General features: G+C 46.0%; 1 protein-coding gene across 2 annotated transcripts in view; it reads right to left on the reverse strand.

Annotated features, from left to right (window-relative positions):
* Positions 1–26,933, reverse strand: part of CALN1 (calneuron 1) — a 148,214-nt gene that overhangs the window by 45,610 nt on the left and 75,671 nt on the right. For both annotated transcript variants that reach the window (XM_026063710.1, XM_026063711.1), the window contains one exon: positions 19,466–19,578. In XM_026063710.1, coding sequence (XP_025919495.1) covers positions 19,466–19,578 — 113 coding nt within the window. The remainder of the gene's footprint in view (positions 1–19,465; positions 19,579–26,933) is intronic.

Below are 26,933 nucleotides of genomic sequence, written 5' to 3' on the forward strand. Positions count from 1 at the left end.
GTCAGATCTGAAAGTCTGTAAATGCCTTGTTCATACTGAAAGCAAATGAGACTTCATCACTCAGCCACCCACTATGACCTGCAGATTGAGATATAATATTACTGCCTCTTCAAATTCAATTGAATTATCATTATGGCCCAAAGTTCCTCCAATATAGTAAATATAATGCGATTGGCTTAAAACACCTGGACAGCAAATGCCCTTGTTCTTTGCATATGCAGAGTATTTTCGATCAACTTCTAAATTAGTGTCTTTCACATCATTATGATCCAGCAATTCGAGAGTTCCTGAAATCCAATTCCAGGCATTATGGCATGAGCCCATCTCCAATATTAAGGCCTTCCATTTCCGACTTCCATTTTAGCAATAATTTGCTTCAAATTTATGGATCTGTTTGTGTTTGGTCCTATTTTCTATTAGCTATATTTTTTTCGGCTCTTAACTTCTGCATTATTAACAATAAATACTTTTAGTCTGGTAGCAAATGGAGGCTTTGACCTCTAGCTCCAGGTTTTCAGATGACCACCTCTCTACAAACATAAAAAATTAAAACTCTCATAATCAAATATTTTATTTACCCCCAGCAATAGGTAAGACTTGTAAACTGACTCTTATATTTACAATTCCTTTGGCGTTTGTCATTTTGGATGTGATCACTACACTTGCTTGGGTTTTCTATCAAGAAGCGCATCCAGTTATTTTAAATGAGCCCTCTCCACATCTACTGTAATAACAACAGGACCTGCTAACAAAAATGAACTCTATTTGGTTGTGTTTTGCTTCATCCGGATGTGTTTTCAAAGAGCAAGATTTAACACTTCCAGTGCTTCGGTGGTTATAAATCTCGTTGCTCCAAAATGCAGCCCTTGGAGTTAAAGGATGTGTCTCCTGCATGTGAATAACCCATAGTGAACATGGCCAAAGGGCCAGCCCAAGATGGAGCTAGGATACACATCAAAGAGGTTCTTGTGCATCCATGTGCCCTGCAAAACTTGAGGAAATGTTTGTACACAGTATCTATCACATCAAAATTTCCCCCAGCACTTTGCAGTTTATTGTCAGGAGTTCACATTTTAGTCCTAAGCAGAGAATATAAACGCTCAGGCTGTTAGGTCAGCACCTTTAACAAACGTTCCTTCACGTGGGCTGGAGGTGTTTACCTCCTCTTCTGCTAGCATTACCCATAGCTTTCTGCCAACCGGACTATTGTAGAATCAGTGAAAAAGATGTTAATCAATCACTGCATTCCAGACGAGGAGAACTGACGGACTGCTCTGTGCAATCCAGCTGTATTTACAGCGCTGTTGCAGCCAGACTGCATCTCCTGACCAGATTTGCCACAAATTACCATTTTACATTTGATGTGACCACAAAGAGGCAGAAAAGCTCTAATTTACTGCTGAACAAGCCTGGGCTAAGTTGAGGATGAAGACAGCCATGGCAGCCTTTGCGGCTCCAGGTATGCCAGGCGTCATGGGAATTTCCCAGGCAGGTAACGTCCAGCACGGGGAGATGATATTGCTGCATACAGAAGTTACTCCAGATTGCACAACTGCCTGTACAGTGCTAGAAAGGTTTGCAGAAACATGGGAGCCCATAAAGTCCAACGGAAGTCTGTGTCCAAGCCTGGCCTTGGAAATTACCTCCCACCCTTTGCTTTCCTGCAGAACTCCTACCATTGCACTTCCTGCTCTTCCCGATGGCATCTTCTGTTTCCCTGCAGAAGAACCCCCAATGCTGGTGTCAATTGGGACAGGAGAGGAGCATGGACCAGGGCTGCCCCATCGGCACATGGAGCCTGCTTGGGCAGTTTAAATCTCCTCATGGGGCTGAGAACCAGCTGGCCACATGCAATACAAGTCGGAATAATCACAGAATCACAGAATTGCTGAGGTTGGAAGGGACCTCTGGAGATCATCTAGTCCAACCCACCTGCTCAAGCAGGGTCACCTAGAGCACATTGCACAGGATTGCATCCAGGCGCGTTTTGAATATCTCCAGAGAAGGAGACTCCACMACCTCTCTGGGCAACCTGTTCCAGTGCTCTGTCACCCTCACAGTGAAAAAGTTTTTCCTCATGTTMAGATSGAAGYGTCTGTGTTTCAGTTTGTGCCCATTKCCTCRCRTCCTGTCGCTCGGCACCACTGAAAAGAGTCTGGYCCCATCCTCTCGACACCCTCCCTTCAGATACTTGTACACGTTGATAAGATCTCCTCTCAGCCTTCTCTTCTCCAAGCTAAACAGGCCCAGCTCTCTCAGCCTTTCCTCATAAGAGAGATGCTCCAGTCCCCTAATCATCTTTGTGGCCCTTCGCTGGACTTGCTCCAGTAGTGCCACATCCCTCTTGTACTGGGGAGCCCAGAACTGGACGCAGTACTCCAGATGGGGCCTCACCAGGGCTGAGTAGAGGGGGAGGATCACCTCCCTCGACCTGCTGGCAACACTCTTCCTGATGCACCCCAGGATACCATTGGCCTTCTTGGCCACAAGGGCACATTGCTGCCTCATGGTTAACTTGGTGTCCACCAGCACTCCCAGGTCCTTCTCCGCAGAGCTGCTTTCCAGCAGGTCAACCCCCAACCTGTACTGGTGACTGGGGTTATTCCTCCCCAGGTGCAGGACCCTGCACTTCCCTTTGTTGAACTTCATGAGGTTCCTCTCTGCCCACCTCTCCAGCCTGTCCAGGTCTCTCTGAATGGCAGCACAGCCCTCTGGGGTATCAGCCACTCCTCCCAGTTTGGTATTGTCAGCAAACTTGCTGAGGGTGCACTCTGTCCCTTCATCCAGGTCATTGATGAAGAAGTTGAACAAGACTGGACCCAGTACTGACCCCTGGGGGACACCGCTAGCTACAGGCCTCCAACTAGACTCTGTGCCACTGATCACAACTCTCTGAGCTCTGCCATTCTGCCATTCTTTGCTGGCACGGCAGCTAAAGAACTTGTCTCCTGGACCCCATGCCAGCTCAAGGCCATGCCTTGTGTAGGTCTGACCTATAACTTGGTGCCTTGCACACCCCAATACTAGCCCGATCCCTCGTTGCTGTTTTGGTAATAGCCCTGCCTATTTAGGGGTAAAATTATCCAGGCAGCTTTCACAGAATCACAGAATAGTTGAAGTTGGAAGGTGCCTCTGGAGAGAGTCTAGTCCAACCCCCCTGTTCAGAGCAGGGTCAACTACAGCAGGCTGCCCAGGATATTTCTAAGGCTGGAGATGAACAACTCAATAATTTCCAGCAATCATCCTAGAAAGCAAGGAGCAGAAACAGCCCTTACAAGGGCAGCAATCTTGCTGAAGCTGGCAGGATTAGCCATGTTTTGTAGAACCAACCCATGGACACCAACCTCTGTATTGATCATCTACAGACAGTAATGGGGGGAAAATAAAAGCAGTCATGCACTTAGGGGCTGATCAGGGACCCCTGGAGTCATCAGGTAGATTCTGTGGAAAAGCAGCCAGCTATCACCTGTTTTAAGACTACATCATACTATTAGCACACAAGACGCTAAATTAATGCAGTCTCTTTGTGGGGCTGAACTGTACTAATTCCCTTTTCTCCTCTCTTTCAGGCATCAGCGTTGCAACATTAATACAGCCTTTTAACATAGAGTTTCTCTACGGGTACATATACTTTCATACACCTATCTCTGGCAAGCTCTGTGGGGTGTATTTGCACACCTCCTTCTGTCTCCCCTTTTTTCTTGAAGGAATTAAGATAACTGAGAGGCTAAGACATGACCTGATGAAAACTGTATCAGTCCCCGGACCAAAGGCATCAGCAGCGTAGCTGTGCTCCAACTAAGCGCTACCGGCAGGAGAAGCTGAAAACCAACACCCCGATCAGATAAACATAAAGGGCGTATTAGGCAAGGCCTATGCTGCACGCCGTGACGAACCGAAACGATCAGCAAGGCCAGGAAGCAGCGCAACACGATTACATAATTGGAGTTACAAGCGCCTTCCCAGGAAAGATATGATTAGCGAGATCGCACCGGCAGGGATACGGTGTGCACAATTACGCCAGCAGCCGCGGAAGGTAAATCAGCCGCGCTCCGTCCCTTTCTACGGCAACGTCAAAGCCACAAATGGCAAACTGCTGACGGGACAAGAAAGGAAAAACACGGAGATGACAAAAGGCCACCTAATAGCACAATAGCTTAATTGGGACTCCATTACCCATTCACTCGCTGACAAGCGCTCTGGAGGCAGCGAGCGCATTAAAAGCAGCTGAGCGCTGGAAAGGCATCTGCTCCCTGCAACGCTGTAGCAGGGAAGGCAGAAGCTTTGCTCCCTGCATTTGGCAGACTGGGGCCACCCGACGTCGCAGCGTCCTTGCGATATCAGCCCCCGAGTGTCTATCTCACCGCTCTGACCTCATTTCCTCAAAAGGCTGGAAGCCCAGCTTTTAATTTTGCAGGTGCAAAATTAACTGGATCTAGAATTAATTCTAGGAGCAATTTAGATGTCTATCAAATGGCACTTGCAACACAGGCCTGGAGGTTTTGAAAACAGCCTGAGCCAGGCGATAATCATGCAAACATTTCTATGAAGGTTTCCTTGCAGGCATCGTCTTGTAATAAGGTCCATTATGGCAATGTACAAACAGCAGCTGGGGTGTTTCCACATGTTATGGAAACATTCAGAAAAGAAAAGTTAAGAAGAGGCCTGACTAAGAGGAGACTATACTTAGCTCATATTCAGAAAATAAGCTTATATAAGCAAGATGTTACATTCATTAGAAATTTCAGGGATGGAAGAAAGCACAGGTCACAGGATTTCTGATATCACCAGTTACTGTTGCAATTAAAATTTTAACTTCATTGGTATTTCTTTTATGTTCCAGGACACACCAGCGTGATAAGACCACATTCAGAGTGTTTCTTCCAACAGTTTCAACGGTTTGCATGCTATAAATCAAAATTTTCCTACCTTCTCTTCCCATCTGCTTCTATGGTTGCATGTACTTCAGTAATAAGCTTGTGCGTACAACAGCATATTCCAGCTTTTGTGATGCCATCAGTAATGTGTCCAATTCTGAAGCACTTTGTCAAAGATGATAGATGAAGTCAGCAGTGATTATCAAACAGACAGAATAGAGAAGGTGTGGAAGTGGAGAGAGGACTAGAATTTTTCTAGTGAATTTTAATGGACTTTAATCAGCCACTCCACATTGATTACCATAAACCTTTTGAATCTACGTTTCATATGCAAGTATGCATGACGGTGATTGATATGGCTTTTTCACTCACCTAATTAAATTCCTGTACAGTAATCAACAGTCAGCTGTCTCCACGGTAATCAGAACAGCCTGTTCTGGGAGCTGACGAGGGTTCAGCAGGGTTCAATGCTCTCCTGACCCTACCTCTGCTTGGCCTGACAGCCCCAGCTCCCGGGCTGGCACCGCTCACCGCCCGGATCTTTCAATGGCGGAGCTCTGCTCTTCCTTGGTCACAGCCAGAAATAACATTGGCGGCAATAACAACAGAGCGGGGGGCTGTAAGTAAAGCAAGATGCAGGCTGCCAGAGGAGTGATTATTCTTCAATATATAGATTATGATCATCTTCACCCAGGGGAATCCAGGCAGATCTGTAGGAATTTTGTAGAGAAAATAGTTCACCACTATAGTGGAAAAAGTGCACTCAGAAAGAAGTGCTGTAAGGTTTGCAGGTGTCTGTCACCAGTAGTAGAGATACGTGGTCAAAATCAGGTGCATTTGTACCAGCTTGGCTATCTATAGCAGCAGGAAAAGCTACACTCCCTAGTTACACTCAACAAATTATTATTTCAGTTTTAAAAAATGGAAAAAATACATATCTCATATTTTTAAGTAATTTTCATTTTGCCAGATTCTAAATGGAACCATTTTCCATTGCGTATGATATAATATAAAATCCATTTGATTTGTTTGCTGAAAAACACTCTTCAGATAAATAAGAAAGGAGCATTACTTGTGAGTACACAAATCTCCAATAAACATTTAAAAACACTTCGATAAAAAATAGTCTTATATTATTCAGTAGAAACAATGCAGAAATTCTGAGAATAATGGCAATTTCAAAGAGTCTTTGATGAAAGTTTCACTTGGGAAAAAAACAAAGGGTAATTTTTCAATAAAATTGGCTTCATGAAAACATTTTGATTATCTCTAATCATCAGTGTTACTTATTCTCTAAGGTATTATCCCACTGTCTTAATAAAAACACTATTTCAAGGGTGGGGGAAGGAGCTTTGTACAAATAAGCAAGAAGACCCAGCTCTTGGCTTAGGTCTTAAGTTCCCAATCTTGAAAGATTTATGCAGGCTTTTCTCTGCATGCACCTTTACGTCCAACATGAATCAAGAAGAGCAGACCTAAGCACACCCTTAAATCATCCCAGCAAGCTGAGAGCAGAGCACCAAGGGTTTGGCTCCGGATAACCTGCTCACATCTACCTCCAGCCCATAAGGCTGGTTTGAGCTGATATTTCGGACCAATCCATTCTCCAGCCCTGTCCCATACAAGTTTGCCTGTTCCCCATTCACCTATTTTAAAGCCTTTACGATGAGGTACGCGCATCGCTGAATGGGCACTTTCTCCCTGAATCAAGTGCTTAAGTGGGATTAAAGTGAGCCTTATTCTATATATAAGGAAATAAAAACTGAGCAAACCTCCAGATGAGGCACATAAAGGCACAGACTCTTGCCTGCAGGCCCTCAGCAGACTCCAGACACATCGGGACTCAAGCTGAGTTCCCACGCCACCTGCCTACATGTACCCTTGTCACAGAGGTTTCTCATTGTTCTTTTAAACATTTGACAAAGTTAACAAAACAACAAAAATCCTAGGGAAAAGATGTTCTTTTTCTGAAGAACTCCAGTACATGCGTTTCCTGAGCAAAATCTGCGATTCCTGGAGGATTCCATCATTGCTTGATTCTACAATTATAATATATTCCACTTTTGCTCTGAAACTGCCCTTGGGATTCAAGCACTTTTGAATGTCAGTAGAAAAAAAGAGACACAGTCTGGCGAAGGCTATTTGAATAACTACAAGAGCATTTCTGAGCCAGGAGTTCAGCAGACTTTTACATGGCAGCGTGTAATAAAGATGTGGCATTAGAAAAATGCAAGGAAGGGTAGGGCTGATATGTAGCAAGAAGAATCTAGTATTGGAGAAAAGATGCATTTTAACATAACAGACTGGCTAATTTTGTGACGACATGTGGCTGCATCCCAACTAGCCATCAAGTGAATATTAACAGTAATTCTGAATCAGTTGTCTCTCAATACAAAGGGTAAAAGCACTCCTATGTGTTGGAAGCTGAGGTTCACAGGTTTATCTTCATGGAGGATCACCGTCCCTGAAAGCATTGAAATCTGTCACCTACGTACAGCCTGTCTGCCTTTGTGACAGTTCTTTTCAGAATCTGCTCCCCTAAAAAGCATCAATTTATTTCATTTGTCTTTTCATTGTTCTGTCACTTCCAAAAGTTGGAAGGAATTTGAGCTTGGTGAGCACTGGGGGACTGACGCATTGACAGCAAGTGTCTCATATTAACAATCCCCTGAGCAAACAAGCCTCCAGGGGAAAAACATCTAAACTAACACACTCAGCAAGGACAGGAAGAGCATAAAAACATGCAAATCATTGTTATACGATTACTTTTTTTCATCTCTCATCCAGGCTAAGGTGTCTATATTCTATACTCCGGTCCAAAACTGGAGGCGTTTCCATGAATAGCTTTGTTCCCGCTTTCTGAACTTCACCTGTGTAGTTTGCTAGGACATTTCCCGAGGCTTGTCTCCCTGCTCACTATAGGGAAGCTGGACAATTAAATACACCTCTGGAGGGAACTCTAAAATCATCCTGGCACATTCTGAACAGAGATCTTATTCCTTTCCTTATACGCTGGATCTGCTTACTTCCATGAAAAAAGAGATCAAAACCAGTTTTGAATGCTTCACACCAAGTTTACACATACATTGAATTCTTCCACTGGTTTTCTTGGATTGCTCTGGACTTCTGCCATAAACATGGCCAGCAGCTGCACCCTGATACATCTTCTTAACTGTGAGCAACTGTACTGGGTTACTTAATTATTTATTTTAATTACCATTTTATAGCATTGTGTGTTACTCCAGTAATAGTAGCATAAAATTGCCCTGTGACACTAGAGACTACAACAAGACTATCAGCTCTAGAGACCGCTGTGCGTTTCAGTGTGTAACATTTCTTCCCTTGCTGGCACAGAAATATATTCAAGCCTCCGTAAATAGTAAAATGAAGGTGAAGAAAAGCACACAGACAAAGAAACAATTTCTCTGAGAAGTGGCAAATTTGTTTTAAAAGAGACTTCAAGAAATTTCTCTTTGAGGTCAGCATCTTTCCACCCACTTGGCAAAACTAGATTATGCCTCTGCTGGAAAATTGCAGTAAGAAAGCCAGCAGCAAGACTTTGGGTTGTAAAGGGGAATGAACTACCAGAGCCTGTTTGGCTCAGTCACGATGGTGGCACTGAGTTTGCAGCGAGAGGAGATGTTCACAGCACCAGGAACATGCCCTCATCCCAGGCACACCACCTCACAATCCATGCAATTCTTACCAAACAATAAAAAACAGATTTGCACCAGGTCTGTTTGCAGGACTCATGTCACAAGTTCTTGATAAAAGCAAACAAGGAGCTTGGGCAGAGGGAAGGGGTGGGAGGTGTGTGGCCCAAACCTTGTCCCACCTCCTGCCATGCGGCTTGTGGTCAGCAAAGCAGCACTGAGGGAAACCAGAGACTCACAGCTGTGAGTGGCCGTAGAGGCAGCCACGGTCCCCATCTTCCCCCTCCCTCAGCGCTGGGGGACAGCAGAAGGCAGGTGCAGGATGGAGCTGGCTGTGACCACAGCAGGGCCAGGGCTGTGGCCAAGGAAACACCTCCATCCTGATGGTCTGGGCAGCTCGAGACAGACAGTGCCTGAGGAACCATGTGTCAGGGCCACAAAACCCTCGTTCTTCTAGTGTCTGCCTCCTTGCAGGAGGCCCAGGCAAGGCCATGCTCAGAAAGTCATGACTGTCTCCTTAAGAACATGGCTGAGATACTTTCAAAAGTGTGGGAGAAAGCAAATCCCAAATTCCACTGGGTTTACCCACTACCATGAAGGGAAATCTCGAGTTCCTCAAACAACAGCAATCTGGGACAGCAAGGTTGTGCCCGGTGCAGGGGAGGGGATGCCATCGACGTAAAGACTAGGCAGGGATGACCACAGCTGCAAGCTGGGTCAATGCGCCCATCCTCCACGGGATGAATTCATAGCGCCAGGTACAGCTCCCAGGAGTGCAGCCCAAGAGAGGATCAGTCCTGCTTTGGGGAGGATGTAGCACTGAGAGGGTTGGCTCACAGCAGCGTATTTCATCACCGCACAAGACGCTATCTATGCCTCTGCTGTAGCAGAAATCTGCGGTGCTTGGCACCTTGCTGCTGCAACACGGAAGAGGCACCGATTCGCTCCAACAGCTGATGCTGGCCCCAGCTGTCAGCCATTTCGGGGGTTTAACACCCAAGGGTTTTATTTTGCTGATACAACTGAGAAGTATAACACATAACCAGTGCAACGCTTAGGGCTTGATGGTACCAGGTAGCTCTCTTTTGGCTTCAGCTGTCAGGTTCTAGCAAACTGCACTGAAAATCTTGGATACATACTGGGAAAATCTGAGTTACGCACTGTGATGTAGGAATTGTCTGGCAGCCAGGACCTGTAGGTCCTTCTTCAATGCCATAACGTCTAACGCTTATCTGGCTCACACTAACGAACCCAGCCCAACCCGTGTCCTCAGCCATCTGCTGGGGTAAAAAATGTTCTCCCTTGCTTGCTGTAATACTACACAAATTCAGTTGTGTTCAGCTGCATCACTCGATGTTCACTCTGTCACAGCCAAGGGGAAAACCGGGCACCCGCACAGTGGTCATTTACAGTTTTCCACTTGCATTTTTTCAGAGATCTCTTTTTATTTATGGCAGGGGCGTGGGTGGGTGTTTCTTTGTTTAAAGAGGGTTTTTTCCCTTTTGCATAACAGGTCATTCCTCTTTCTGAGAAAATTTTTTTGCTGCAAACAGTTGACAACACTTTTGCTTTTGAGTTTTTTTGTGAGTGATGGAGTGTCTTTTTTCCTGTTTTTCTTCTCATTCTTCTCTTCAAAACCTAAGTGAAATATTCACAGTATTTTTCATCTACTGAAACCCAGGGCTTGGAGGAGCCATACAGATTTCCATCCCAAAGTGGGTATTCTTTTGAAGAACACCACCACCATCAGGTCCATTTTAAGCAATTCCAAAATTCTGATCTCCATGAAAAGCAGGCTTTACTTTTCCTATAGTCAATGAAAATTTTCCTCCAGAAAACAACAGCAGTGCAGTGAAAGAGATGGTTTTGTTACAAGAACATGCAATAACCGGACAAGCCACAGGTAGTGTGAGGAGGTTTCTCCTTTCATGGCATTTGAATTGCAGAACCTTGCCTGTCCTTTTCTCTGTGCAGCAAGGAAGGACAGATTGTAAGATCTGCTGCTGGCTTAGGATTTAAGGACAGTTGAGTCTCCCTCTGGAAGAAACCCCCTTTGTGACACTGGGAGGGGAGGGGAGTTATCTGAAGCCAAAACTGTTGCCCCAGAGAGCCTCCTTCACTCCATCACCCAATGGTCCCTTTCAAAGGCATCACCATCAAAAAGCACATTCAAAGAAAAAAGACATCCCACCCTCAACAAAACCAGTAACATACTTTCAAGGGACCAAGCAATGTGTATTCAGAGATGCTGGGGAGTCTGACCCTCATGGCACAGAATCCAAAAAAGCAAGAAACACTCTCACCAGCTCAGTTCAGATACCAGCCATGGTTCAAATACACATCAGCCGATGATCATCTACATTTCTAAGCAGATCACTGAGAAAATGACAGTGCAGTTCCTATTTCACTCATCAGGCAGAGGCAAAAAGATCCCAGTAACAAACTGAGACACAAACTGGGTTTATATATAACCTGGCAGGGAAGAAAAAAACCCTCTGTACCTTAAGAGATGGTTGGTGCATGTGTACGTGAGTGCTTTGGCGTGCGCACATACCAAAATCACCACCTGCCAGAACAATCGTATGCTGTCAACCAGCAGGCAGGATGCCTCTTTATATAAACTGCCTGCTTTAAATATATTTTGAACAAAAGCTGTGTTGACTTTTCAGAAGGCTAAAGGTATAAATAAGCCTGTTCAAGCTAGAAAAACACAGTGGGGCATCAAAGTCTTGCCTTTCTCCTGCTCTTGGTACCAGTCCTGCTTTGGTTCACAAGTGTTTTCAAAACTTTGCAATTTTCAATGTCTCCAGTTCTGAGCACTAAATTTGACTACAAAGAACCCGTTTTTTTACAGGGCAAATGTGTACTAATAAAAATGAGATCCCTTCACAGAAATAAATAAACATGGGGACGCCAAACTTTATCACTCACTCCTGACCACCCTGGCCGCTGGCAATTTCACATGCTGCAGAAGGGGCTTTCAGGGGTGTGACACCTTTCCAGTCCAACGGCAGCACTGCCAGTATGGCCCAGGTAATGAACCTTTTGCACGTTCACATCTATGCTGGTGGATTGTCACAGCACTTCTACATTTGATACCTAGACTACAGAAAAAAGAGAAGTCTCTTGATGATGTATTCATCACCTGCAAGCATTCAGTTTCAAAATGTTACAACAACTACTGAGTGCCACACGCTTAGTGGGAATCTCTTTGTCAACAAAACAGATTCAATAAGGAAACCAGAACTGTCCTTCTCCTGGTAACACTCTCAGCACTGACAGAGCTGGCTTCCAGTAGGTAAATCAAAAAGGCATTCTGACACCCTTGGTGGGACTCATCAGACAGCACTTAGCTGTCCCCAGTGCACACATCTCCATCTGAGCCACTTTTCTAGACTTCCTTTATAGCAACCGGAGAAAAATTGGCACTTCTGCAGCATGATTCATCTCTTCCTGAGGTTGATGTCTAAAACAAATCCCTTGAATTGCATCCTGGAAGTGGCTATTTCTCTCTATTAACTATGAAGGGAGTCCAAACAACTCAATGTCCCAGGTTAGTTGAGATGAACTGCACACTATCAATACTAACTACGTAGACAGAGTCACCCTGCTCATTGCTGCAGCACTGTTTCCTTGTGAAATGAAATTTCACAACATTTTAAGACTGAATATAAGAAAAATATAGGTCAGGTTTAAAATGTAGGAAAAAATATTACAGGACACATTTAACTTCCCAAACTGGAGCATGATCAGGATGATGGAGTTAACAGTGAACCAGGAGAACTTAATGGCTCCAGCTGACCTGGAATCAGCATTAGTTGCCACTGGAAATATGGTTGCTTAATGCTCTGGGATGCTTGGCTCACAGTTCAGATTGCAGTGGTTTCTGTGGAAGAGAAAATGCTAAGGGTCTCAAACCAACTGTGAGTTTGGTGGTATTCAGCTTGGGAAACCCTAGAAAACGTAGATCTTTAAGAAGTACAGGACATCTTTTCAGGGGAAATCAAGTCTCCTTTAAGACGTTTCATGTTGAACAAACAAAACCCAGACACCCAAATGGCTGAGAACTTTGCAAATATTGCAGTGAGGTGGAGGTCTTTGTTTGGTGGGAGAGGACTCTGTTAGGTTGCTCTTTTTGGCTGAGAGGATGCGCATGAGTGGGAGTGTAGCAATATGCGAAGGTGGTACAGTCCCAGTTATCCATCCTTGATCCCACTGATCAAGTTGTAGTACCCAAGCTTTCAGCCGTGGAGTTTCCTGATTCAAACCCTGACGTCATCACCAAGATAGAGGCCACCTGCACATGTATGAGGTCTGCAAATACTCTTAGGCTAATCTTTTCTCCTCGAATCTCAGCATACTTTCCGAGTAGCAGCAGCAGTTCTTTACCCTGTCACATGTAGCTCAGTCCCAGCTGTGAAACCTGCACTGCCAGGAGCCACCAGCAACCCCAAGCATCACCTTGTTCCCTGACCTTTCAAACTAGCTCTATCATTTTAACTCCCCCAAGGTTAAGCAAGCAAGCTAAGAAATTTTCCAACTCTAAACTGACTCCTCGGGAGAAAAGGAGGAAAACCTTCATGTGTCTTCTGAGGGAGAGATTATATCAGATACACCTACTGGACTTCATCTAGGCACACTCCTCTCTCATGGGCCAGCTTTAAAAGCACAGCCCTCACTCAGACAGAGCCTCCTCATCCTCTGCCTTCCCTCCCACACCGCTGCCTCCCAGGCTTTTCTGTACCCTGCCCTGTGCCACGGAGCTTCCCACACATTTTCTCCTTCATTTCACTCTATTAAAGCACTAATTGATTGACCAGTTCACGATAGCCCAGATCTCTCCCCTGGGACGTCATTCCATTTGCAGTGACAACTGAAAACAGATTATGGATGGGCAGTTTCGCACACTGAATCACTAAAGTGTCAGCAGCAGCAGCCACGCAATGCGCACAACACCGCTGTGTCCCGATCTGACCATGTCCCTCTGCCTGCCCGCGTGCAGAGCCAGCTCTGCGCTCCCCGTCAGCCGCCGGATCTCTGCCGACCCCTCTGCACCGCCGGGCTACGTGACACTCCCCAGAGCTTCTCCTGGCCCCCACAGCGGCTGCCAGATGTAATCACTGCACAGCTGGATGTGGTCCTGGCTCTATTAGTGTTGCATTAGGCTCCCGCCTGGCAGCCCTTCGGCACACGTGGCTCCCCCGCAGCCGGGAACAGTCCGCGCTGCTCTGTGCTAACGAAGCAGCTCTCTTGGCTGTGCCGTTCCCTGGCGTGCAGCACATCCAAGCGGACTGCTAAGCTTGCTGGCCTCAGGAGCACAGGGGAGCAAGTGCTCTGCCCCATCCCTGTCTATTCCTTCTTCCCCAGGACAGAGTGGCTGCAGGATCTAGCTTTAGCTGTACCCACCCACCCACCAAAGATAGTAATAAACACGATATTCCTGCCCCAGAGCAAAGGTCCATGTGGAGGCATGAAAAAAATAAGAGGTTTTCCCAAGCCCCTACAGCACAATCAGTTGCAGAGCAGCTCTGTTAGCAGGACCTGCCTCCCCGATGCTCCGCTGTCCCCACAAAAGGACAGAGTGATTGCGACAGTGGGAAACGAGAGGATCTCTGAGCAGCAGCTCCCTGGTCCAAAGCACTGTGTTGGTAATCCAGTCATCAAGTTCCTGCAAAGCGGCCTTATTTGTTCAAAAACAAATAGCCTCTTCCTGAAAGCCAGTAAATTATACTGTGCGATATCTAATGCGACAAATGGGCACCACGTCTGAGCAGATGATACAGTGCCATTCCCTCATGCAAGACAAAGCTTCCGGATATCCTTGCTCAGGTAATATATTAGCGCTGTCTGAAAGGATATTCCTTGCAGCTTCCACCTGCACACAGTAAAGAGGAAGGAAAAAAAGAGCAGGCAGCCCTTTCCTCTCAAATGATCACCATACAAAGTATTGACTTCTCAAAATAATCTCATCAGCTCTGCTGGGTACAGAACGTATTCTGCATCCAAGGCAGACGCAGCCCTGTTGTTTAACCATTCAAACCTAAGGGAAACTGGTTCTGACTTCAAAAAGCATTTTAAACAGGACAAAGAGGTCTATTTTAAATAAAAGCCAATATTACTGTTACTTCTCTTCCTGTTACTTTCTGTCCCTTACCCCAGGGACTGAAGTTCCATTACACTGGCTGCGTGAAAACTCTTTAACATTTGTTCCCAGAGGTCTCTGCACTTGAAAGCAGTCTGGACAAAAATCATAAATGAACATAAAAGCCTAACTCCTCCCCTCTCTTTTTATCCTTCTGTTTCAGAATGGCGCAACACAGTGGGCAGATTTGGGTTTTGTTTGACAAAAAAATAGAGCTAATATTTACCAGTGGTGATGTTTGTCTTTTCTGTAATGCTCTTCATCTAAAGCGCTTTACTGATATGAATGGCCACACACTAGAAAGGCCCCCAAACCCACTTGTACAAAATACCATTTTCTGTGTGCAAAACTGGAACCAGATTTGTTCCATGAACTCTTGAAATACAAATTCTCATGCCTGAAAATTAATCATATACCATCTCTCTGATCATGTAACAGCTACCAAATCACTGCAAATTATCGCCTGACACATTAAAGAAAACCAGCTTCAAGACACTAAGTGTGAACTGCATCAGGAACATCTGAGAGATGGTAGACAGAGGAAGGTACGCTGAGGGTGACCACTCTTGAAAAAATACAGAAGGAGAAAGATGGAGAGGAAAGGGGACAGACGACAGACACAGATCTTGCGAGAGTGAACGTCCCTGTGTCGGGCCAGGGTCTCGTACTGATCTCCACTGAGATGATCCTCGCTCATGAGGTACTCTGAAAATGTCATCTACGCTCGTTTTTTCCTTGCGTTTGTTCTGAATAACAGCAGACACTGTGGAAACAGTCAAAGGTGTTGTTTGCATCATTGCCGCTAGCTCACCACAGTGAGTCTGCCTCAAACCACGGAGAACAGGACTTCAGTCGGTGCTCTCAGCCTTCAGACTCCACCTGACAGTAATTCTACATGCCAGGAAGGAGCTGCTGGTTACAGGACAGCTGTATATTTAAGAACAAAAGCTTTCAACAAATTACTGCCTGAGATGACTCATGGTCTTGCGAAAGGCTTTGGTAAAACCAGAAGTTTTCTTTGGCCAGGTAGAAATGGGCTGCTCTGCAGCCTGAATGGCATTTCCCTGGATTTTTTTTTCTTTGCTTTCTCTCTGTAAATAAGTTAAAGATGTGCATGCAAGGGTACATTTTACTTCCATTTGCAAACAGTTGGCATAAGGAAAAGAAAACCATTGGGAAAGTAGTCCGGGGATGTCCTCTGCAAAACTGCTTCACGCACACTGCAGCTCACTAGCAATTTCCGAGGCAGACTTTCCGAGGCAAAGAAAACTTCATGTTTCCTCAGCTCTCCTGATGTCGTTGGTCTATATTGACTTGGCCTGAAATAGTATTTGCAGGGATGATTTTTCCCTCCCCCCACAAACCTCTCCAACCATCCTGAGAGACCTCGGAGAGCCATTCTAACTGGAGCAGAACTGATGGCTGCTTCCTGGGAAAGCAAGAGTCAGCTGCCTCTACCACAAACTGATATGACTCAATTTAAAGCCCACATGGGAAATCAAGGAGGCAAAATATATCTGAGAGACCCTCTGTGTCTCTAATATCTGCCAATACACAGGTCTCAGCAGAAGCTAACTTTTCGCTGACTGACCATCATTCTTCACGCAACGCATACAATAGGAACGACACATCATTTCCCTATTATTTCAAGTCTGTCTCCTCCATCCCTTTCTCTGCTCCCTATTCTCCCAGTGTTTCTACCCCCTCTTTGTCTCCTGCAGCCCCACTACTGTTGTTGTAAGATCCTTCCCCTCTGCAGCTTCTGCCATCTGGAACCGCCTTCCTGTATCCCACCAACTCACCCCCAGTTTCATCTGCAAATGCATCTCCAGGCCCTCGCCTGTTCCTTTGAATTCCTCTCTCCTTCTGCTGCTGTTTATTATTTAACTCTGTCATTGCATTATTTAAAGAACTATTAAAGTGCATTTGGAACAGAGTCTGCACTAAAGTGCCACAGCATATGAAGCTGGACCCTCAGCAAAAATAGCCCGAACGCCAAAATCGTGACAGTTGGGGGAAAGCTGTTTGGATGGAAGAGGAGAAGGCAGTTTCTGGATGCCAACATGTATTTTCTCCCCCTGTGCCCAATACAAGAACCTCTTCAAGACGCCTTTCGCTGCACAGAGCTTTGGGGTGAGGTTCCCCAGGAGCACTGTTGAGCCAACTGTCCCCAAAGACAGAGCTGCCTCTTCTTGTTGCGCCCTTGCTGCCTCTGTCCACTTGGACCTATTCATAGCCCCAGGCCTTGGGCACAATTACATCCTGAAAGTTGCTCAGGGAGATTATTTTCCGTGGAAGAAAAGTGCTCTTTCAGCAAGCCAAACTTGCCACCCCTCTCCAAGCCAATCCTGCTCCAGCAAATGTGAAAAGGGCATGTCAATGGGATATGGGAAACACAGCCAGGCCCCAACTCAGGAAAAAGCTTTGTTTCAAATTCAGATGTAATCCCACTGAAGATAACACAGATGTGCAAATGCGTTGCTTATGGATGACCTGACTCATGGGGAAGGCTTTGGTAAAGTCAAAAGCTTTCTCTGGCCAGGTAGAAACAGGCAAAGCAAATCTGTTGCTCCACAGCCTGAATGGCATTTCCCTAGATGTTTTTTCTTTTGGAAAATAAGCAGCAAAATTGCTGTATTCTCCATGAGCTCTCCCTAATCCAGGAGAAGAGGAATGTGAGATGAAGACTTATCTGCTCCAGGACCATAGGCTGTAGGAGAGGATGAACATTGGTAAAGCAAACCTACCTTATTGCCCAGCCGGGAACACCCAGCCCGTGCGTTAACCTGCTGCTCACTGCAACACCGCCACCTGTGCCATGTGGGTCACCTTGGGACCCTGCCTGAGACGCAGAAGACATATTTTCCATTCCCAGGTTCACCCCAGCTCACCAAGATTTGCAGCGCAATCTTGAGTCTTAACTCATTTCCTCTCCAGGCCTCAGCCTCCCCATGTCTAAAATAGCAACTTGGATTTGGACTCTCCTGCAGAGTGCTTTGAAATCCAGGAATGTGCTATGTAAGGAGGCAGTGTTTTTACCTTTACAGGTGAAAAACACGGACATCTTTTCCAAGGCACTGCAGCATTCATGCAATTCGGCCAAATCCCCAGGGCGGTCTCCCCCCCTGCCACTGGGCTGGTTTTCTGAGGTCTCCACACTCTCTTCACTCACCCCACCAGACACCCGGGAGGACATGGGTATGAACCCACACAGGGGGTACCAGAGGTTTCTGTGTGGAAAAAGCAAAGCAAAAAATTGAACGCAGGAGTCCCACTGCTCTAAAACCAGATCACACACATTTTCCCTTCCTTTCAAACCTCTGAGCAACTCACTGCAGCCATTTAAACGGGCTGAAGGATCTCTATACGCAGCAAGTTAATCTGTGGAGCTGAATTTTAGAGAGGGCTCCAGTCCTCTCTGCTTCCCCATCAAAGAGCTCAGATCATGAATATCTTTTTTCCAAAGGGCATTTGTGCTTCTTGAACGGGTCCTGTGAAGCGAGTCTTGCCACAGGGCTCTTGAAGACACAAATTGTTTCATGAGAAGAGCTCGTGCTTCTTCCCCTCTCTGTTAGTCATGCACTGCAAGGAGGCTCGCAGGACAAAATGGAGGCAATAAAAACATTAATGATTGCTACAGTCCTACCACTCGCAGCGTGAGTTCAACCACTGCATCCCCTCCAGATACACTATAAACTACTGCGCTTCGCGAACGCCAAACACTTGCTTTGACAACCGAATGCTGGAATCCAGACCAGGATTTCTAGGGCTGTTTATATCATTCGCCAGGAGGCCAAGAACAAGTTTTAAAGGACTTTAGAAGACTATTACAAAACTCCACGCAATTCAGCCTGAATAGTGCCAGAGGATAGTAACAGAAGACAGAAACGCTTCCAGGTTTGACTCTTTTGATTCACATGAGTTCAGTAACAGCTCAAGTTTATTAGCAAGCGAAGACTGTTGGGTGATCAATGAAACGAACAGTAATCTCCCAGGAAAACACGCATTTAATCCATTGGCAAGCAACATGCAGCACTGTGATTTGGGAGATTTTTAATCCCTGCCATAACAGCCTGGATTGTCCTTGTTTTCCCAGGAAGGTCTAATCCTGTGTGAAATCACAGTGCAGGATAGATGTAAGGCAGCTCCATGCTGCAAAACCTGCCTTCCATCTGATGCCTGAAACAGGTAGGACCAAACCGACACAGCAGCGCAGGACAGCAACACGGGTAAAGTCTGTACGGGCACTGCACACAGTTATCCTCAGTCCTGGACCTGAATTAACCACAGAAATACTGAGAAACCATGACCTGCGTAGCACACACTCAGTCTGCTGAGTGCATCCATTAGCCACAGCCAAGCAGATGATGAACAGCGGTACATTTCTGTGAGCAGCCGGACAGGTTCAAGGTTTCTAACTCAAAAGACTAATTAATCTAGTGTTCTCAAAAAAAAAGAAATGTTTTTCTCTTCCGAAAACGAATTCCAAAATGCCCCCAGATGTGCTGCAAAAATAACTCAGTGCTTTGCTGCGTTCAACCACAGTTCATTCGCAGCCACTAACGCGTACGTGCTTTCTCTTCCTCCTCAGTGGGGTTCGGATCAGGCGTCTCACTGAGAGGAGGTCACTCCAGCACCGCGGTACGATGTTACGCAGTGCACATCATAAGGCAGCTGAAAAGCCTTTACCCAGGTATTCCTGTTTAGCAAGACATCTCATGCTTCCCAACAAATCACTGTTATTTTGGAAGCCATTGATACTCGTCGACTAACGTTGCATTTAACACACTTACCTGCCAGAATATGCTGTCTATTGTATTTCCCAGAAAGCCATCTCTGCCTTCCGACGATACCAGCTTAGGTCCCAGAATGGTCATAAATTCATCAAAATCAACCTGGCCATCCCCTGGAATGAAAGAAAATGATCGGAGTTTTCATCGAAGTATCACTTAGTGCCAGTGTCTACCATGCTAGTCCGGACCTGCTACGTATCGTGAATCCATGCACTCAATATGGTACCTCCTGCATCAACTTCATGGTACGTACACACTCAAATTCATTATTATCCCAATGAATGGCCAAAGTTGTGACATCCCCAGGACCCAAGTTAGGACCAGCTGATGCACAAATAGAGATGAACAGACCATTCCCCAACCCTGGAGAGTTTACAGGCAGTCACTATTCAAGAAAACAACCAATTTCGGCAAGAGGACAGCAGCCAGGAGCGCTGCCAGGGCTCTTCCTTGCTGAAACAGCCACTGAACAGTCAGGTCTCTGCAAAACTTTTACAGGGCCAACCTCATCCTCCAGAGGAGAGAGTACACGGAGGAGGAACAGCCAGACTATTGCGAATCTACAAGGCATTTCATTTTAGCTTTTCATCAGCATCTGTGTCTTAAAAGGCCTGTGTGCTCAGCATGCCGAGCAGGCAGTGTAGACACAGTTTCAGTGCCATTAGCAGGAAGAGGAGACTGCTCCTGCCACTAATGAACTGAGCCTACACAGTCCGAAGCCCCTGCAGTATATTGTATGTTTTGTAAATGAGGCATATGGCTGTTTGAAGTGTATCCAAGCATTATATCAAATATAACTCTTCCCTTGGAGAACTTCCGGGATGCTTAACAAAAATGGCAAAAAAGGAAAATTCATGTCTGTTGAAGGATCTTAAAAATACCTGCCTCTCTCAACAGCATAGTTCAATGCTTACACGCCTCTCTTTTTTCTATCTGTCTATACACATATTCCCTTACACTTTGCCTTCCCATCCCATCCCTCCACTGCAGCAAGGGAAAACCCCCTTGCCAGGCTCCTTCCCGTATCACTCCAGAGCAGGGTTTGCCTTTTCCAGAGGGAAAAAGCGCAGAGACACAAACCCACTGAACGGAGCCCTTTCTCCCTTTCCCCAGCGGAGCCTCCCATCACTGGCCGAGCTGACTCCTCTGCCCCATCCTGTTCCCGTTTGTCTAAGAGAGACCAGGTTTCATGGGAAGAAAAAAAGTCCGTTACTAAATCAGTTGATACAAGTGGATATATTAGCCCACCTTCAAGTCTGGAAACAGAATCAACAACCGTAAGATTTTGGGGGGTTTTGCTTTAAATTCAGCCGCAACTCACTGCATCCACTTCTCCATGTAGTTGCTGTTGCTAAATTATCGGGTGTAAGGAGGGTCTAAAACCATCAGGCTAAAGCAGATCAGTGCAATGGTCACTATTAAAATGTCACTGTTGAATGCAGTACCTGCAGCAGCCCTGTGTGATGGCTTTACCACATGAACTGCATGCTGCTGGCATTTGTTCATTATATTTCATACTCTTGATCTGAGCATACGCACCACTGATTGAAATCTCTCTGTGTTCTTATCTGAGCAGAAACACAATGTAAATAAGCAGACTTAAAGCGACTCCTTTTCCAGAACAGTGATCTCTACACGCTGAAGGGCTCAGCCCATAATTTCATGAAGACAAGAGTGAATATCCTGGGGATGAGCTGACAACTGGGATTCTGAAAAGAAATCCCAGCAGGGATTCATAAGAGCTTTGATCCTGTAAGTGGCTCCAGTGCAGCACAGCAACCAGCGTGCAAGAAGACCCCATCCAACACACCGGCATTGCTCACGCATTCAGGGCTCAGCAGGTTTTGAAGGGCCTTGCAGGGCTGGAGAGGCTCAGCACAGGGCAGGATGAAGCTTATGTCAGGGACAGCTTCTTAAACAGAAAAGGAAAGGAGTGGGGACCCCATCACTTCGAAAGCCATTCTATAAACATTTATAGGTCACAGGAAAATGTGCTCTTTCTGCTGCCCCATGGGAGACATCAGTTGATGACATCAAGTCGGATTGTATCAGTCACAGCGCGTTGGATCACGTTGTGGAAGGTAATGCAAGGTGACAGTGAATTCAGGGCGATTTACATTGCAGTACACTACACCAAGGGAAAAGCAGTAACAAAAACATATGCTATGATGCAGATTGAGTTAAAGAAATTAGCCAGATTAGCAAGAAAACAATTTGCATTTTAAAGAGATTCTAGTACCTGCCCGTGCATATATTTGGCCTATCCATGTCTGACCCCCCAAAATTGAGTTATTCAATTTGAATTTTCTACAATGTCATTTCATGCACAAAGGAGAGAAGCAGGAAGAATCCTACACGACTCAGGAGGAAACAGGTGCCAGGACTCTTGGGTTCTGCTTCTGACTCAGAACAAGACTTTGGGCAACCCCTTTCTCATGACTTCCCTGTGCCTTTGCCAGCGATCATAACTAACTTCACAGGGCTTAATTATCAGCTTAATTATAGCATTTTCCATAACCTCAGAAGAAAGATGCCATTACAAATGCATTATCCTCTTATTGAGTGCTTTTTCAATTAAAACTGTTAACTAGCAAAGAAACTAGACCCACAAACATTTTGTTGGTAAAAATATCCCTTTAACATTCATTTTAAGCTGCAGAAAACAAACCTTCCTGCCATCGGGATCTCAGGAGACTGCAGCATCAGAATATTAAGAGAGAGAGAGAGAAAGAACTCACAACTTTGGCTGAAAATTCCTTGTACAATATCCAACAGCCAGGAGAGAAATATTGCAAAAAACCAGCACATAGACGCCAGGATTGCACTCACTGCAACACTGGTTGCTCTCCACAGTCTATGGCATACCCCAAAATGCCCAGTACCCACAGCTCCCAGGATGATATATAGGAATTCAGGCCACCCATCGGCTCATCGGTGCACACAGCTTGAAGGCTCAGCTTGAAATTTGTGACGGGACGCAGTCAAAAGATTTCTTCCTCCTCCTCTTCACAGTCATAGCCACATGCAGTGCCACAAGCTAATTTGTGATGTATGCATCTAGCATCTGTTCCAGGGTCTGCAGTGGAGGCAAATCAAAGACCGTGCACGTCTGCATGTTCAGTTTTGCCATGCCTACAGATGTTCTTCTCAGGAGAGAGTAGTTTGTATTCAGAGTAAGCAATGTGCAGCTTATTCAGAAATTAACTTTTAGACAGTTTTAAGGGATGCAAAGAAGGGGAAGAAGATCCCAATCTGTGGCATGTGTGCTGTCTACACAGCTCTCACCTTCCGTGAATCACTTCAGCAAATCCTGAACAGAACTTCCTCCAGCAGCAACCAAGCAGCCCAAATTCCTCAGAGGCACCCCAGGTCAATTTATAATGTGTGTCCTGTCCACATCCACCACCACCCTCCCCTTCCCACAATTTTAATATTAATAACTTTAGAAAGATCTCATCATAGTCAAGGAAAACAACCTGCCTGCTATGGGTGACAGGAGCTGAGAACTGATCTAACACAAATTAAACAGTAAGGATGGGGCGCAAGAAGACAAAAGCTACGGCTGGGAGCGAGCGGCGTTCAGCAGGTATTCTCCTCTCACTGCTCACACCAGTTAGAAGTGCAGAATAGGTCTAGAAACCTGAGCCACGCTGGGCGCAAGGCCCTGACTGATTAAGGCAGTCACGCATTAGCATAACTTATTTACAAACAGGAGAGGGCTAGGAGACCTCCGTGGCCGTGCAGAGCTCCCCGGGGCGGACTGCGGCATGGGCAAGGCGGTCAGGCCAGCACATCGCCCTGTCCCCCACAGCGGCACGTCGGGTCACAAGGTATCAGGTAAGGGACAGCTGGACCCAGCGGGTGAGGAGCGGAGGCCTTCAGAGCCAGCTGCAATCCCCAGCGGCGCTCCGCTGACCACCCACGCGTAATCACCGAGTTCCCACCCGTCAGCGGCAATCACTTGCGTGAGGGATCGTAGCCCATTGTCACTGCAAAAAAAATGAGCTCAGCTTAAACGCCATTGTTAATCTACCCAAATTATTTATTTACTTACAGAGATGCGCTAAGATTTTTCTTCCCAATAATACTTCTTAATCCTTGCATTATGTCAAAATGTAAGAAGGGGGTTAGCAATCTTGCGGCTAAAACATTGCATAACTCAAAGTATGACTCAGAACATCGCTGGCCACAGAGATACATCAGAGACAAATTAGATCTGCTTATCATTACTAGTCCGTTAGCATCTGCTGTATGCTAAGTGTTTCCAGATATTCACAAAGGTTTATTCCCTGCAAGGCACTGTCTCGACTCAGACAAAGAGCAGGCAAGTGTGATGATAAAAAGGAATAGCAACTCAGTTCACTGTCAGCAGCCTTGGGATCAATCGCGTGAGCCTGGCTAATTTCTCTATCGCAGAACAGGAAGCAGGAACATCACTGGGTCTCCTGGGATCCCTTTCCCTCCATGGCGACCTTGGGTTCCCGAGGACAGGCGCGAGCTCTGCCGCCTGTTCAGCACTTGGGCCAAAGCCCTCAGCAGGTCTCTTCACTACAAAGCTGGTTGCCGCAATTCGCACTATCCGTTTTCTAGGTGCCGAAGACCTTGCAGATAATTTCAGCTTGAAGAGCCCTGACGTTAATGCTCTGCTGTGCTTCGCGTTCAGTTTGGCAGTCACCACATTGCTCAGCAGAGTTACAGCAGGGAATTATGTGGCCTGTTACATGTCCAATGTTCACCTTTCGCCAAGCTTGCAGAAGACGATGGAGCGGTAGCTAAAAGCAGCACAGAATCAGGAAACCAAGATCCTTTCCAGCTTTCCTAGACATTGCAGCCTAAGGAGAGTTACTTTGGACCTCACTGCCCTAGGAAGGGTTCTGCATCTCTGAAAAGCCTTAGCTATTCGTTATAAGCCAATGTGATGTAAAAAAGGAGAAAGCACTAATGCCTCAACACTTAGAGGACCCTCCTACCACTGAGCTCACAGGGAGCAAACTCAGGGTTAGATGAATATATCTGAGGGAGCTGAAGACTCCTAGGAGCTGCCATCATTTTTGAAAGGGGATTTATTCTCCTAAACTATTTACCCTCAATCCAAATTCATTCACATTGGCAAGGTGCTTTTAGGTTCTCAGGCCAGAGAGATTTCAAGGTGTTATTTTCTCTTATCGAAAGAGCTAGTCTTCATTGGTACTGTAGAGCTGAGTACAGAAAATCACAGCCATCTCTCTAAGCTGATGTCCTGACTGCATTTTCAGCTTCATCTTGCACCAAGCCACGCCACATCCATTTGGCCTGAGCCATTTTTCCTGGTATATTTATCACAGTCTTAATGGACCTATGGTCAGAAATAGTTTGTCCAGGCTGGAATTGCTGGGCAGGGAGAGACCCTGACTAGCAGAGCAGTAGCCTGCAGGAGGTCACCCCACGGGACGTGGAAGAGGAAAGGGGGAATGGGGCAAGCTGGCACTAGGCTGCCAATCTCCCACGTCCCAGCGAGGCCCAGGTAGGAACGGCCTGTGCGGGGGCTCTGGCAAACCCTCCTGTCAGAGCTGTTCTGCTTTGAAGAAGTAATTAACTGCTCACTGGAGCTGTAGCTTGAACCCGTCTCACCCCCATCCTGAGGGAGAGCCCCGACCCCCAGCCCTCAGTCACCCGCTGTCTTTCCAAAAGACTCCTGCTGGAGCTGCTCCCTTGGAGGACATATTTAAATATTCATTGGGCTAAAGAAAGATGGCAGGAGGAGGGAAAGAAAGAGAGAGAGAAAAAAACGCACATGGATTGCACTGCATGGCAAACCTAGACCCAAGGGCAGGATAGAGACTTACACTTGCTTTTCAGAGTCTTGTGCATTAAACTAGGACCCTGCATAATCTGGCTTGACTGCTTCCTAAATAAGTCTTCTCCCTGGCCGGTCTAAGGAAAATCGCGTTCTCCCTCCTCCTCAAAAGTTTCTTTTCAAGGCACTAAGATGAGGCACACATTTAAATGGAGATGAGAATCTGCTGTGTGTAGACTGATAAGTATTCATTTTTCTTTTTTTTTTTCTTGAGTTTGACCTCTAGAGTGCAGCTAGGTGATATATTTAAAGTTAATGAGATAGTCGTTTGCAGCTTGGGTCCCAGGCGCACACAACACTCCTGTTTATTTTTATTCTCTTAATAGCTAGCTGCAGTGACTCTCTGTCCCGGTCTGTGTCATTGTTTGCGCCCATAAAGTAACCTGTGCAATAATAATACAGTTCTGCGAAGGCTGTTGCTGCTATGTCTTGAAATGATGCAGGGGATGTGCACAGACTAGCTCCAGCTCCAGGATGTTTCCCAGACAAGTATTTTGGTTTCAGAGATTTTAAGGTCTGATCACTGCTCTGACCTTTCCCCCAACGGGACCCAAAGGCTCTCTCCATAATTATAGCCTCAGTCCATACCTTCAGCCAGAGCTAGGGAAAGTCTTTTATAAAACTTTTGACTTTGAAAACACTTTTATTAAAAGACATCCGTGAACGTGGCTGAAATGAAGAGATAAAGCTCCATTACAGGCATGAGAGTGAATCAGTAATCACACAGGCATTTTGCCATGGGGAAACTGAGGCACAGTGTCACCTGCCCAAATGTTACGGAAAAGGAGGTTGCTGGCAGAGACAGGAGCTAGACCTCCCTCATGGTTCTGCACCACTACCCACAGGCACAGGAGGTGCAGTCAGTCTCCAGGATGGAGAAGGATGGCAAAGAGCATTTCCTATTTCCCAAGAGTCCTGTTCACATTTCCTTGAGAAGTTTCCCCACCGGAGCTGTCTGCAGAGGGTCTTTGACATTTTATAATAGGAAAGACATGTAAAAAACACCATTTCTTGTTTCTCTTGTTCCTCAGGGATAGTGAGGAGACACCAATCAGCCACTCTTTTACTGTCCACCCATGCTGCCACACATCCCCATAGCTTTAATGTATAAAGTTTTAACGTATAAAATTTTTTTAGGAACAATTAGCTGGAGCTGAAGGGTGGGGTGAAATATCTCCATTGGAGCCCACTCTATCCCTGAAGGTCAGCTCCAAGTCCCATGGTTTTAAGAGAGGCTTTGCAGACCTGGCTGCTTTAGTTCAATGAGAGCTCCCCATGAAAGATTAGCAAATTGTACAGATGCAGGTTCCTGGAGGAGGAAATTTCCACAGGGTCTGATAGGATCAAACAGAGCCCAAAGAGCAGGAGCCAGGGAGTGCATCTGTCACAGAATCAAGAAAAGGACCTTGAGAGTTATTCAGTTTGACCAGCCTGTTCACTTGTCTTTCAAGACAGGGGAAACTGCTGCAAAGGGCTTTTTTGTTTTCCCATTAAAAAAATCTGTTAACTACTCATGTTTGCCCAAGGGGAGCCTGTCTAGGAGGTGACCTGCAAGACAGTGATTGAAGAGGAGGACTAAGGGCTCTGGATTTGCAATGCCAGGTCTGACGTGCCCTGTTGTGAGTGAGTGGA

This window comes from Apteryx rowi, unplaced genomic scaffold (assembly GCF_003343035.1).
Source record: "Apteryx rowi isolate R43461 unplaced genomic scaffold, aptRow1 scaffold_20, whole genome shotgun sequence".
Classification (NCBI taxonomy): domain Eukaryota; kingdom Metazoa; phylum Chordata; class Aves; order Apterygiformes; family Apterygidae; genus Apteryx; species Apteryx rowi.